Here is a 15,693-nt window from a genome sequence, read left to right as displayed (position 1 = left end):
AAACCCATGAACTGCGATATCATGACCTGAACTGAAGTCAGATGCTTTACCGACTGAGCCACCCAGGTGCCCCTGGCTTATTTATTTTAATGACTGATTAAATGGTGTGCTTTATTTAAGGCAATACTGATGGATATTTGTGTTGTTTCTAGATTTGTTTGAAGTAATCATGAAAGGATCATCCTTATATATGGGTATAGACATAGATGCCTATATATACAAGCATGTTCCTTGTATTTATCAATATGTACCTGCAGATTTGTAACACCCTTTCTCTAGTGGTATGTCTTTTTATTGAAATACAACATTTATACAGAAAACTTGTAAGGAATTTTCTCAAAACTGAACATACTTGTATAACACTGCCCAGATCTCTCAGAGGCTCTCTCCTTCTTAGTCACAACCTTTTTCTAATTCCTAAAGATAACCACTACCATAATACTTTCAGCATGGCCTATTGGTTTTACCTGATTTTGCACTGAATATAAATAGAATCATATACTCTCTAGTATCTGATTTCTGTGGTTAAGATTGTGAGATATATCCATACATGATTGCATGTAATAGTGGTTAATTCTTATTTCTGTAGAAGCATCATTTGTACAAATATATCAAAATTTATTCATTCTAGTGTAATAGGCATTTAGATTGTTTCAAGATGTGGGCTATTATGAAAAGTATTGATGTGACTCTTCTTGGATGTGTCTTTTGGTGCATGTACATAGTCATTTTTGTTGGTTATATACTTAGGGTTGAATTTGATGGGTATGCATATGTTCAGCTTTAGTAGGTACTGGGAAAGTTTTTCTAAGTGATTCTGCCAATTTATAGTAATTGCCCATATCCTTGGTATGTGAAACTGTCAGTGCTTTTAATTTTAGCCATTTTGGTTCAGTACTAGTTTTGCAATGTGATTTTAGGTTGTGTTTCAGTGATAACTAACAAAATTGAGTTTTTCTGTTTAACTGTTTTATACTTAACTGTCAGTTTGAATATTATTTTTTTTGTAAGGCACATGCTTATCTTTTGTCCATTTTTTGGCTAGATTATTTCTCTTACAGATTTGTAGTTTATTTGTTGGAGATCTATCTGTCTATCTGATCTTTGTATGTATATCTTGTGTTTTCCACTCTGATTTGCCATTTTACTCTTTTGATGAACAGAAGTTAATGTTAACATTCAGTTTAGAAGTCTTCCTTTTGGTTAGTGTTCTGTATATCTTATTTAAGAGTTCTTTGCCTTCCTCAAAGTCACAAAGGTATTGACTAATATCAAAGATACTTTGTTAACTTCTAGAAGCTTTATGGTTTTCTCTCCCATTTAGATTAATAATCCATTTGCAGTTGATATTTGCTGATGATGTGAGATAGGGATTAAGGTTTATTTGTTGACTTTTTTTCCCCACTCACCCATAGACATTTTTCAGTTTCACTTTGCTGGCCTAATGTTTTAGTTCTTAGAGCAACTTAATATGTTAAGATAATGACAAACAGATTTCTCTTTGATTAATACCAAGGATTTATACTAATACTGGACTTAACATCTAAGATTATAAAGTAACATACTTGATAAAAAGGTAAAAATTCTATAAGTATAAAGAAGTTAGCAAAATTTTGCTTTAATGTCACTCCTCTAGGGTAATCACTACTAACATTTGTGTGTTAGCATTTTAGTGTTTCCTTTTTGTTTGTTTTTCTGTGTATGTATTTGTGTTTCTATACAATTTGCTGCATATATATTTGTGTGTTTGTATAAAATTGTAAAATATATTTGCTTACATAATTATATATTTACCACTCAAACTACTAACATTTCACTACATCATTAATATTATCCAATACTAAGATTTTTCATAACTGTATAATGTCAAATAGGTGTAATTTATCTCAGTCTTTATTACTGGATATTTAGACTGTTTGCACTTTTTTTACTATCTTAAAGAATGTTCTTATATGTAAACATTGTTGCCATGTGAAATTATTTCTTCAGTATAGATTTCTTAAGGCTCTTGATATATCCTGGCCAATTTGTAGTCCACAAAGTTGACCAATTTATTCTTCTTCTAGTAGTGTATGAGATTTCCAACTTAATATCTTTATAAATGATCTAGAATAGGAAATGGGAAATAGAATTTCTAGATTTGAATATGATGTGAGGAAAAGAAAACAGCTGTACTTGGTCTTAGGTTGGCAGTGGAGAAGTAAATTAAAACATGTCTTTAGACAGGAGGCTGAGATAATTCAGCATATTGAAAGGTGGAGAATTTGGAAGAAGGTTCTGATGTGAAAGAAAAGATTAAGCTATTTTTAGCAACATTGAGTTGCAGATAATAGCATGTCTAAGTGGAGATGTTATGTAGAAATTGGTAACCCTCTGTATCTAAGCAATTAGACATCTGTAATTGTAGGATAATAATTAATAACCATAAATATTTGTTTGGAACTTGAAAGTTTTCAAGGTGCTCTTTATATAATCTCATTTGGTTTTCTGTTGTGTATAAGCTGGATATTGTTATTACCACGATTAAGAGATGAAGAAGTGATTATGATAATGAGTGGCATCAAGAACTATCTACTATCTACTGCTATGTATCGTAGGCAATACTTTCCATATATAATCTCTTTCAACTCTGCAGAAACTCTGTGAGGATTATTTCCTCCATTTTATGCGTGAAGAAAGTTGTAAGTGATTAAATTTTAGTTTGATCTCACACTGCTGGTAATACTTTTTGGAATTAGGTTTTATTTCCTTTAACACCCCACCTAAGCTTTTCTTGTTTTTCCATACTATTTCTGGAAGCCAAGTTCAGCCAGATAGTAATTGGAAGAGGTGGGATTGAAACTCAAGTCTTATTCTTCACCTAAATATTGATGATGTTTTGTCCACTTTGTTATTTGTTCAGTTATTTTCTTTCCCTTTTGTAGTAGCCATTCTAGAACCACTAGAATTTTTTTCCACATTCTGGCAGCAAGCATACTGTTGTTTGTAATTGGAGAAATAAAATGTTCATGCAAAAATTATTTCAAAAGTTTTAATAATTCACATTTATTAAGAAGCTGTTAGTAGTTATGGAAATAACACTGAGCTAAAAGATACAAGATCTTGGTTTAAGTCCTAGTGTTTGAAATATAACATAGCTTGGGTAAGAAACCTCCCTGAAGTTTTAGTTTTCTTATTTGTAACATGAAGGTAATAATTAATTCACAGATCACTGCAGTTAGAATTTCAGTTGCTAGATTTGGAAGACTTGGGTTTAAATTTTGATTTCCCCTCTTACTTAAGAGGATTTTAGGGGCCCCTGGGTGGCTCAGTTGGTTGAGTGTCTGACTTCAGCTCAGGTCATGATCTCACAGCTCGCGAGTTCGAGCCCCGTGTCTCGCTCCGTGCTGACAGCTCAGAGCCTGGAGCCTGTTTCTGCTTCTGTGTCTCCCTCTCTCTCTGCCCCTAACCCACTCGCATTGTTTCTGTCTCTCTCAAAAATAAATAAACATTAAAAAAAAATTTTTTTTTAAAGAGGATTTTAGATAAGTAACCATCCTGGGCCTTAGTTTTCTTATTTTGAACATGTCAGATACTGTCAGATTAACTGCAGTAGACTGTACAGGCTAGATCATGTGCTGCCTCCCCCAACCCTGCTACCATTGTATCCTTAGCACCTAGGACAGTGCCTGGTACACAGTAGATGGTAGATAAATCTTTATTTATCATGCTGAGGAGGAGTCACAAATATATAGATGACCGTATAAATGCTAACTTTTTTAAACCAGCATTATTGAGGTATAATTGATATGCAGATGATCTTCACATATTTAATGTATACACTATGGTAAGTTTGGGATGCTAAGTATTTTTATATTTAGTGTTCTTAACTTTTTATTTTGTAATAATTTTACATTTATAAAAAGGTTGTAGAAATAATGTAGAGTGCATATAAACCCTAATGCAGTTATCAAGACCAGGAAGTTAATGTTGGTAAAAGTACAGAATTTCATTTGTTTATCCCCTAATGTCCTTTTTTTCCTTTTGAGGATTCAATTCAAGATCCTACACTGCATTTAGTTTTTGCATCTTCTTAAGTCTCCTCCATTCTGTGGCAATAGTCAGTCTTATTTTCTAGGACCTTGACACTTGATTTGTTATTGGTCAGTTATTTTGTAGAACGTCTCTCAGTTTGAGTTTGATGTTTTCTTATGATTAGATCAAAGCGTTGAATTTTTGACAACCCCACAGAAGTGATGTCCGTACACAATGTGGCTATATCTTATTACTGGTGATACAAATCTTAATTCTTATTTAAGGTGGTATCTTCCAGTTTTCCCCATTGTAAGGTCACTACTTTTCCCTTTGTAATTAACAAAGGGAATGCCAGTGCTGGCATTATTGATTTCATTGCTCAAGTTGTTCTAGGTTTGTCCATTAAGAGCTCCTCCAGACTGGTTCTTATGTCCTTTTGACATGTGCTGTTCCTTTTTCTGGCTCTTTAGTTTGTGCTACCACAAGATGTTACAGGGTCATCTTATATTTTTCCCTGGCCCACCTCTGAAATTAGTCACTTTTCCACTGAGCCCCAGTTGCTTTTATTTGGATAATGGCATTTAGAAACGAAGTTCTGGGTGCTAGGTGTGTTAAACACCATTGCCCCTTGGTAATCTCAACGGACAGAACTAGGAAATACATGTATGTCTACCAACCCACACATGTACACACATCTATACTAATTTCTTTGTTAGTGAAGTCCAGGCATCTGTATTACAAGAGATTGAATGGAGAAGAGGAAGGGAATGCAAACCGTAGTTAAGATGTATCTAGGTCAGCAGCTCTCAAAACTTCTGGTCTTATGACCCTTTTACTCTTTTAAAAAAATATTTTTTTAAATGTTTATTTACTTTTTGAGCGAGAAAGAGAAACAGTGTGAGCCGGGGAGGGGCAGAGAGAGAGAGGGAGGTACAGAATCTGAAGCATGCTCCAGGCTCTGCATTATCAGCACAGAGCCCGACATGGGGCTCGAACCCATGAACCATGAGATCATGACTTGAGCTGAAGTTGGACATTTAACCAACTGAGCCACCCAAGCACCCCATAACCTTACTCTTAAAAAATTTTTGAGTGCTCCCAGTAACTCTTGTTTATTTGGTTACTTATATCATATTTTGCCATTTTAGAAATTAAAACTGGGAAATAAAATTTTATTTATTTATAAAAAATCCAGTTGCAAAGTTAATGTAGAACATATTTTTAAAAAATTATATGGGCAGATCATTAGCTAACTGTTCCCCATCAATTGCAGTATTTTTTCTGTCTCCTAAACAGAGGCTGTCTTTCTTTTTTAATTGTTTTTTTGAAGTGTAGTTGGCACACAATGTCACATTAATTTCAGGTGTATAACATAGTGATTCTTAACTCTGTATGTTACATTATGCTTACCACAAGTGTAGCTATCATCTGTCACCATACAATGCTATTATAACACCACTGACTATATTCTCTATGCTGTACCCTTTATCCCTGTTACTTATTTCATAACTGGAGCCTGTACCTCCCACTCGCCATCACCTATTTTGCCCAGTCCCCCACCTCTCTTCCTGCTGTCAGTCACCATTTTTGTCTCTGATTTATGGATCTGTTTCTGCTTTTTTGGGTTTGTTTGTACATTTGTTGTTTAGACTTCACATAGAAATGGAATCATGTGATAATTCTCTTTGATATATTTCAGTTAGCATAGTACTCTATAGGTCTATCCATGTTGTTGCAAATGGTACAATCTTATTCTTTTTTATGGCTGAGTAATACTCCATTGTCTATGCGTGTAGCACATCTTCTTTATCCATTTATGTATGGTTACTTCTGTATGTTGGCTACTGTAAATAATGCTGCGGTAAACATAGGGGTGCATATATCTTTTCAAGTTAGTGTTTTTGCTTTCTTTGGGTAAATAGCCAGTAGTAGAATTACTGGATTGTAAGGTATTTCAGGGTTTGTTTTTTTTTTTTTGTCTTTTTTTTTTTTTTTTTTTTTCCGTTTTTAATTTTTTGAGGAACCTCCATACTCTTCCACAGTGGCCACACCAGTTTATATTTGACCAACAGTACACGGGAGTTTTTTTCTCTCCACATCCTCACCAGCACTTGTTATTTCTTATCTTTTTGATTCTAGCCAGTCTGATGGATGGAGGTGATATTTCCTGGTGATTATGATTTGTATTTCCCTGATAATGAGTGAGCATCTTTTTGTGTCTGTTGGCCATCTGTATGTCTTAATTGGAAAAATGTTTATTCAGATCCTCTGCCCACTTGCTAATTATTTATTTTTTGTTCTTGTTTTTATGGTATTGAGTTGTAGAAGTTCTTTATATACTTTGGATATTAATCCCTTATCAGAAAGATCTTTTGTAGATGTCTTCTCCCATTCCATAGATTGCCTTTTCATTTTGTTGATAATTTCTTTTGTTGTGTAAAAGATAATTTCTTTTGGTGTAATCCTAATAGTTTATTTTTGCTTTTATCTTCCTTGCCTGAGGAGACATATCTAGAAAAATGTTTCTTTGGCCAACTGATGTCACAAAGATTACTGCCTTTCTTGTATGAGTTTTACAGTTTCACGCCTCACATTTAGGTCTTTCATCCCTTTTGAGTTTATTTTTGTGTATGGTGTAAGAAAGTGGTCCAGTTTCATTCTTTTGCATGTAGCTGTCCAGTTTTCCCAGCACCATTTGTTAAAGAGACCGTATCTCCTCCATTGTATATTCTTGTCTCCTTTGTCCTAGATTAATTGACTATATGAGTGTGGGTTTATTTCTGGGCTCTATTCTCTTCCATGGATTTATGTGTCTGTTTTTGTGCCAGCACCATACTGTTTTGATTATTACAGCTTTGTAGTATATCTTGAAATCTGGGATGGTGATATCCCTAGCTTTGTTCTTCTTTCCCAATGTTGCTTTTCATAGGGTCTTTTGTGGTTCTGTATACATTTTGGAATTATATGTTCTAGTTCTGTGAAATTAGAATTTGTTTTACAGTTACATAAATCTGTATATTATCTGGCTTATTGTAACGTAACTGGATTCTCTTATTTGCTAATACATTCAGTCTGTAGTGACATCGCATGTTAGCTTCTGGAAAATGCCACTCTGTACTCAGGAAAGCAAAAAAGAAAAAAAAAGTATTATTATGAAAGTATTTTTGATCTCATGACCACCTGAAAGGGTGTCAAGGACCTTCAGGAGTCCCTGGACCACACTTTGAAAATCATTGGTAAAGATTTACTGAAATTCTTACAAAATGAAGGTACATATATACTGGAAGGATGGATTCGGAAGAACTTCCATGAAGAACAGGAGAGAACTTAAATCATGATGTTATGGTAGTTGAAAGAAAGGAATGTCCAGGTAGGATGGGGGTGGGTCAGCACTGTTTCAGGTAAGATAGCTTGATCGGAGCACTTCATCTACTTCATCTTACAGTTATCTCTAATTTATAAGTTGCTAGTATACCAGCCAAAATACAGATTTACAGTAAGAAATACAGAGAAACAGACTACAATGTTTGCTGTAAACTGGATCCCTGAACCTTTCAAAACCAGAAGATAACTGTGGACTTCCTCAAAACCCTGGCAAATGTAGCTCCTTTCAAAATTTTGAATGCAATCGTGGGTCAGGCAGAAGGGAGAGTTAAGAGTTCATGACTCACACAAAGGCCTATTCCATCAGTGCACCGCTTCTCCTCCTTGACCTAATCTGTGACTCTGTGAGCTTGGAATTAGAAATACTCCTGTTGACCAGTTACACTGAACTGTTCTTGCCAAAACTATCCTGGAAATAGACACAATACATACATCCACACACACAGAAACACTCTTGGTCTTAACTTTCTCTTTTTCTGGACTCCGTGAATATTCCCCCTCAATATTGCTAACATTCTTTCTTTAGGCAGTATGTTTGCAGTTTAGTTAATTGTGATTTCATTTTCCTTCATTCAAACACTTGTTATATTTGTAGTCACCTTGATTTAATTTGTTTCCTAGGCAATACTTTGGAACAGTTCCCTTCTAGTGATAAACACATCCTTTTTATATGGATATGTACTACTTTTACTCTCAGAATAATCATCTCTCTAAATTTTGGAGCAGTTATTTTGCCTATATTCTTTCTTTTTTTTAAGTTTATTTATTTTTGAGCGAGAGAGCACATGAGTGGGTAAGGGACAGAGAACGAATCCCAAGCAGGCTCCACACTGCCAGCGTGGAACCTGATGCAGGGCTTGAACCCTTGAACCACAAGATCATGACCTGAGCTGAAACCAAGAGTCGGATGCTTAACTGACTGAGCCACCCAGGTGCCCCTATTTTGTCAATATTCTTATCACAGATTATTCTTTGTAAAAATTTGTCCATAAGAAGAAGGAAATTGTTAGAAAAATTTTGGTTTACAAGAAATGACTTTATAGGGGAACTGTAAGTGTGCTTTTAGGCAGAGAAAACGCAGCTGGTGGAATAAGGAAAATTATTTTAGAGAGGCAGTGAAGCAGTAGAGTCTTGGAGATGGATAGGAACAGAGTCAGCACAGAGTAGAGAGGAAATTGAAAATTGAACATCTGGCTCCAGAAATGGAGAGGAGGGGTGGTAAGGACAGATACTTCTGCCAAGTGACCTACATCTTTTCTGTAAAGTAGATCATCTAGAATCTAGAAAGCTGAGCTGGGGAGATTATAATTGATACCACCGGCAACAAGGGGCTATTATAGATTCCTCACTAGAGATACGACAAGAAAACAGTTTTATATTAATTTTTTCATGGGAGACTATATGGGGGAGATGATAATATCCTAAAGTAGCAAATTTGATTAAGTTAATTAGAGTGAAATGGATGTTGCTGGATAAGGATGGTAAGATACGGAGAATAAGGAGAAGGAAGAGTCCAAAATGATAGTAAGGGACTCACCTTCTTTCCTGGGAGCTGTGGGTATTGGGTAGACTAAAATGGGCAACCAAATGAAATATTTGCTCATTGTATACTCTGTCTGGTAACATTATTTTAGTAAATTTCACATTTGTCATATTAACTTATTAGCATTATTGAGTCTGGAAGAAAGAAGTTGGGAAGGGTAGCAGGTTGGGAAGGAAAAAAAATAAAAGGGGGATACATAGATAAACCTGCAGCTCTGATTAAGTCTTTGATTTCATCCATGAAGCCTTTTGCAGTTATTTCCAATCTCATTAAGTTTTCCCTTTGATTCCTGCCTTTATTCCCTGTACCATTCATTTAGGTTGAGCCTGACATGTGCTGTCTTGAATTGCTAGGTTTTTTTATTTTTTATTTTTTTATAATGCATCAAAACTCCCCATGTACATTTTTAAGGAGTAAAAATGGAGAAGGAGACCTTACGCTTAGAATATATTCTCAATATCTAGAATTATGTTATGTACACATTAGAATTTTAGTAAATTTAAAGCTTTTGTTGTATTATTTTAGACTGAGTTTAGCACACAACAAGCACTTAATAGCTGTTGCATGAGTAAGTAAAGCTATTATGAGAAATACCGAAGAAGAATATCTTACTTGCAGATATCAAGATAAGATACAAGAGCATGAAATAGTTAAATATGTAAGTAGGATCGTTTGTTTATTTTTGGGCCAGGAATGAAATAAGTTTTGAAAAAGAGTGGTTCTGGATTCTGGTGTTGAGTTACTAGTGATCATGGGAATCAAAGGAAGGATTTTTTCAGTGTACAGAGACCTCTTTATATTTAAGGTTAGGAGAATGAAATGAGAAAGATCAAAAGATGAGGAAAACAAGGTAATTAAGGGATACATTTTAGAAGTAGTAATAAAGAACCAGCTTTGAGCTGTGGCAAGGGGTTGGAAGCATGACACTATAGGACTACCTCTTCTAAGGGTGTTGTGGAAGAAGTTATAGGAGTATGGAAGTAGATAGGGTAGTCCTGCTTGATGGCTTCCCTAGTCTCAGAGTGGGAGGCCTAGAGAGGGCTTCAAGTTTAGGTAGAGAAATGCCTGGATTTAGTCCTATCTTTTGAAAGAAGGATAGTTAGGCTGATTGATGGTTTGATGCTATTTCTGGATTGGTAGTGAGGACAGCATTGAAATTCAGGTCTCAAATGCAGGTATGAAGTTGTACATGGGACAAGGTAGAATGGTAAAGCTTAAGTGACGAGGAAGAAACCAGTTTTTATTTTGTTTTTTTATCTGACATATTTCTCAGTTCGTTGATTTTCTTGATGCTTTAATGAGTATATCTGAAAAATCCAGCAAACCATTCTCTTTATATATCATGTATTTGCTGATTAATTATACTTTGGTTTATTTTAGATGAAAAATAACACTAAAAGTTTGATTTTCTTGTAAAGACAGTTCTCAAGGAAAGAATAGACAACTTAGGGATGATTATTGTCTCTTTTGTCTTGCTTAAGAAAGTTTCATGTTTTTATTGATTATGGTTGTCTTACAAAGAAGACTTAACTTTTCTCAGATTTTTTTGCAACTGACTCTTAGCTGACTTACCAGCATCATATACATTTCCTTATGGTTTGGAGTTACCTCCATCTTTTCTCAGCACCTTAGGCTGGATCAGTATACTTCAGTGTGTTATTATGTTATATATAGAGGAGATTACTTTATTCCATTAATGAGTAATAAGCCTGTTGGTGCACTCTAAAAAATGTAATTTCTTGGGGCGCCTGGGTGGCTCGGTCGGTTGAGCGTCCGACTTCGGCTCAGGTCACGATCTCGCGGTCCGTGAGTTCGAGCCCCGCGTCGGGCTCTGGGCTGATGGCTTGGAGCCTGGAGCCTGTTTCCGATTCTGTGTGTCCCTCTCTCTCTGCCCCTCCCCCATTCATGCTCTGTCTCTCTCTGTCTCAAAAATAAATAAAAAATGTTAAAAAAAAAAAAATTTAAAAAATAAATAAATAAAAATGTAATTTCTTGTGTGCCTGACATTCACAATGTTTTGATCCATTGATACTTCTAGGTTTGAGTCTGCTTTCATATATTAAAACTGTTCCTTATAATAAAAAAAATGCTAGTACAAATACCATTTTCTATATATGTGGAAATAACTGAAAGGCTTAGATACATTTATTAATCTTTTTCACTCTTTGGTTTGTGAATATCTGCTAATTACAGGATTTATTTGTGAATTTGTCTTCTACTCTACTTGGCACTTTGGCTAAAAAGGATTCCTGTTTCTTAGTGCTGCATGCTACATTTTCATGGTTTCTTTGCAGTGTAGAAACGGACAGAAATGTTGGAACTACTTTTTCGTGCCCCTGCAAAGTGGGACAGAGCCATTCAACAACTGGTTGCATAGTCTGTAATCATTCTTCTGTCTCACACCGAACCCAAGTCGTTAGTTATATTCAGTACACATCACTTCAGTGGTGGGAACATGTTTGTATTCCAAAGACTTGTTGGTGGTGATTTTACCACTTTATGTTCCAAATAATGATACCAAAAGAAGCCCTAAGAATGTTCACTACTACTATTCTATAACCTGATAGAAAGAATTAACTGATCATTTACCTCCTGTTTTTGTGCCAAGCTTCTCCTTGATTTATGATTCTCATACTGCCTGCACTTCAGGAATTTATGAAAGCTTCCAATTCCTTATTTTGTCAGCCTGAACCCTAGCTTATGTTGCATTTTCCTCATGAACCCTTTCTACATAGCTATATTTTCCAACTTTCCACTGACTCTGTAAGATGTTTATAATCTTGTGCACCATTTTTTTTAGTGTATTTTTTGAAAAATGTAGCCACTAGTACATTGAATTTCCTGGATTATTATTAAGGAGTTGTTGTTTTACTTTAGCTTATAAAGAACAGAAGTTTATTTCTCCTGATTATGGAGGCTGTAAGTCCAGGATCAGGGTGCTAGCCTGGTAGGGTAGGGGCCCTCTTCCAGGTTGTACATTTATTGGACATTTATGGTTGTACATTTGTTGTAATGGTTGTACAATTTGTTGTAATGGTTGTACATTTATTGTAAGGACACTTCTTGTGTCCTTACATGGTGGAAAGGTCAGGATGTGTAATATATTCCAGAGGCTGTTGAGTTGGGCGGTTTTTAGTTTTAAGATTCTGTTTTCATTTCAAGGATAGATTGAAAATGTAGTACTAAAGAATGGATGACTGAGGATCATCAGTTGTGATGAGAATTGACATTACCATTATTGATCTAAGAACCTTGGTGCGTTTTTGTTTTAGAACAAGCACCTCTTTTCATATCTGTGAAAACAGAGCTGAAGATGGAATAATGTTGACATCTTAATGTTTCTTGTAGCATTTATTTGTTGTGTAATTAGTATCCTGTCTTATACATAGCAGTGACCTAAAGTTATATGCAGTTCTGTAAACATCTTTATTTGGTGATGATTTAATGTACAGGTCAGGAAAATACAGGCTAAGCTAAGATACTGTCAGTGTTGAGTTTACAGATAATTAAATTTTCATTTTTTGACCTTTCTTTTGATGTGGGTTATCTTTTAGGATTTTTGTGTTGTTTTCATATTTTGTATATCGAGAGAAAGCCTCCTGTGAAGTCTAAACACTCCCTTCGTCCTCCAGTATTTTACTGAATTTTCGAATTAGGCCCCTTTTTGTGCTTTTAATTAACTTCATCAGTTTCCTTAAATATGGGAATGAAATTGATGTTAGTTTGTCCTGACTTCTCCTTTATTCTGTGGTCTGATAATCTTTTCCCAGAATGTCTTTAATATTCTCTTCCAGATAGATTTTTGTAAAATCTTGGTTTATTTCTCAGTTTGTATACTCTTGATTCTTATTACTGTATTGCCTGTTAATGAACTCTTCAACACATTATTTACTTACACACACACACACACACACACACACACACACACACACACACAGATAATCATTTTGGAAGCACCTATATGTAGGCTTAGTAAAGGAGTAACCATGCAATGGCTTTGTCACAGTGGACTTTTTGTTTATTTGTAAAATTGACTTTTTTTTTTTTTTAACAGATAAGTGTAAAGCAGGAAATTACTTTTACTGATGTGTCTGAGCAACTGATGAGAGACAAAAAACAAATCAGAGAGCCAGTAGACTTACAGAAAAAGAAGAAACGGAAACAACGTTCTCCTGCAAAAGTAAGAGAATATATTAAGGTGGTGGTCCCTAACCTATTGATTCCAAACTGTTGGTTAATCTTATGGGCAGGAACCTAGCTGGATCATAAAGCAGACATAAAAATTTCACGTGGCTTCGTAAAGTTGGAATGTTGTATCAGGAGAATGGGATGCATGTCTGCATGGAGGTGGTGGGCGATTGGTTTCAATTTTTCCACTTTTTTCACCTTATCTTTTTTTCTAAAAACAAACTTTTCTTTTTCCATGTCTCTCTTTTCTGCCCTTGCTGCTCATTCATATTAATATTACAATTTCAAGAAAATTAACCAGTTATTCATCAGGGAAATGTGGGATACCTCTACTACAATGTAAACTCCATGCCTGGAATAGTAGGCATATTAGACCCTTAATAAATACTTGATGGGTAAATGATGGATTGGTAAATAAGTGACCTAGTAAATACTAGTAGTAATTGTCTGCTCTTTTTCCTCTTCAGTACAGTAATAGTTGACTATAGGTGACATTTTGGTATTCCTAAGAAGTATCTGAACTTTGAGCAGTATGTTTATATCTTTATAGTTAACTTTTCAAATTCTGTTTTCCCTCATATAGTGAAGAAGGGTTTTTTAATAAGGTCATATTATAATATGACCTAATTTTGATGGCTACTTGTTTTTGCATTTGTGATTTAGGTAATCATTATTTATATATTTTGTCTATTTTTGGACTCCGTGATATGCTAGAGCCAGCTTTGTATATAAAGATTAATAGATTGAATTTCCTGATTTTTTAACAGTGTGTAAGTGATTTTTACATTAAAGTTCTTAATGGTTTTTATAAAGATGTCTTTTGATACATCGTACTATATTCGGGGATTGCTGTGTTGTTGGAAGTTGTGTTCTCATTGCCTTCATTTTAAATCATGCCGCACTTAAAATATTTGGGTATAGATCTTTGTGTGTTACTGAGTCAGAGGGCATGAATTTTTAAAAAGGGTTCTTCACAGTATCACTCCTTCCAGAAATGTTGTACCAGTTACATTGCTACCTACAGTGGACCTGATGTGTGTCTGTCTTTACTCTCAAGCGTGAGACCTTTCTTTTTCGTAGCTTAAAGTGGACATCTCATTATAGTTTAAATTTTGGTTTATTACTGGCCATACTAAACTTTTTTCCTGCCATAATTATTGGCATTTTATATGTTTTCATGTTTTGTGAAATCCCTCCTGTTTTCCTTCCCCTTCTTTTCTGGGGGCTAATTTTTTCCCCAGTGATTTATATGATACTTTTCTTCCCCACATTAATGAATAAATCAAGTTCTTCATGTATAGAACAATACAGGGTTTTGAGAAAAAATTAATTTATAAAATTGCAATAGAGATTATGTTACTTTGGGCTCACTGCCACTCTATGGGGAATAAAGTCTTTTTAAAAAACATGATTTGTGTAAGTTCTACATTCTCCTTGACATTGCCATTTTTTTTCCTGGTGCTATTATTGAGTGTAATGTATTCTGAAATTCTGACTAAAACTCAGATTGTTATCTTCTAGTAGGATGTTATTTGGAATCTTTATTTGGTGATATGTTCTAGGTGTTTGTAAATACAGATCAGAGTTTTAGAGGTTTTAAGCTATTTTGCTTGTCTAATTTGTAGATAAACTCATTTATAATGTATTGTAAGTATATGTGTATGTACTTGCTAGATAAAGGATTTGGCCTATTTTACGTATATTACATACAAGAAAATGTTTCGGAAAGGTCTTTTTAGGGAATTCTTAGGAGAGTGAAATAACCAGAAATAATACATGGGAGATGAGGGTTTGAGAATAACAAAAACAATAAGAAAAACAGTAATTTTTTATTTTTATTTTTTTAAACATTTTTTATAAAGTTTATTTATTTATTTTGAGAGAGAGAGAGGAAGGGCAAGTGGGGAGAATTGTCTTGACACGTTACATGTAACAGAGAATGGTTTTGGATGGTTTTTAACATTGGTCTGAAGTCTCCAGGTGAATAATTTTTGCATCTGGAGTCTGAGGCAGAACCAGTGTGTTATTTTACATTTTCTCAAGTTTGTTTTAAAAAATTTACACATAATATTTTTCATTAAAGTAACTGTTTCTGCCTTTTTATAAGAAGAGAAAGAAAAGGTTATCTTGTGTTTATAAGTGAAAGTGTTGTTTGTTTTAAATTCCTTAAAAACAGTTTTAAGTTTCTCAAAGAACTATAACTTGTTGTGCTTAGAGGACTCCACTTTCCCCTAAAACCTTTCCCAGATCTTGAATTTTGTTATTATGAATATTTTGAGTGTGTGCCACCATTGTGTCATATTAGATTGGGGATCTTGTATAGGAAATATAACTAATGTGGTAGACTTTAAGTTAAAATATTAGAGCTTCTGCATCCCTATAATTGTGGCTCCTTTCAAGATAAGCTTTGTAGTGAGAAGTACTGTATTGTTACGTCATGTTTAGCTGCTGTGGATTTGAAGCAATAATTGCTTTCTATGCCTTTATCATATGGCAAAGCATTGTCATCTTAAAAATTGAAAATTGCTAAAATGCACTTGGCAACATCTCTGAAGAAGAAGAGG

At 34.6% G+C, this 15,693-nt stretch overlaps 1 protein-coding gene across 9 annotated transcripts in view; it reads left to right on the top strand.

The window, feature by feature from the left end:
- ZNF148 (zinc finger protein 148) overlaps positions 1–15,693 on the top strand; it is a 124,876-nt gene that overhangs the window by 65,954 nt on the left and 43,229 nt on the right. For all 9 annotated transcript variants that reach the window (XM_019448657.2, XM_019448652.2, XM_019448655.2 and 6 more), the window contains one exon: positions 12,996–13,121. In XM_019448657.2, the coding sequence (XP_019304202.1) occupies positions 12,996–13,121 (126 nt within the window). The remainder of the gene's footprint in view (positions 1–12,995; positions 13,122–15,693) is intronic.

Source organism: Panthera pardus, unplaced genomic scaffold (assembly GCF_024362965.1).
Source record: "Panthera pardus isolate Hobbes unplaced genomic scaffold, ASM2436296v1 HiC_scaffold_16, whole genome shotgun sequence".
NCBI lineage: Eukaryota > Metazoa > Chordata > Mammalia > Carnivora > Felidae > Panthera > Panthera pardus.
Note: the sequence above shows the minus strand (reverse complement) of the source record. Positions and strands in the feature narration are given on the sequence as shown.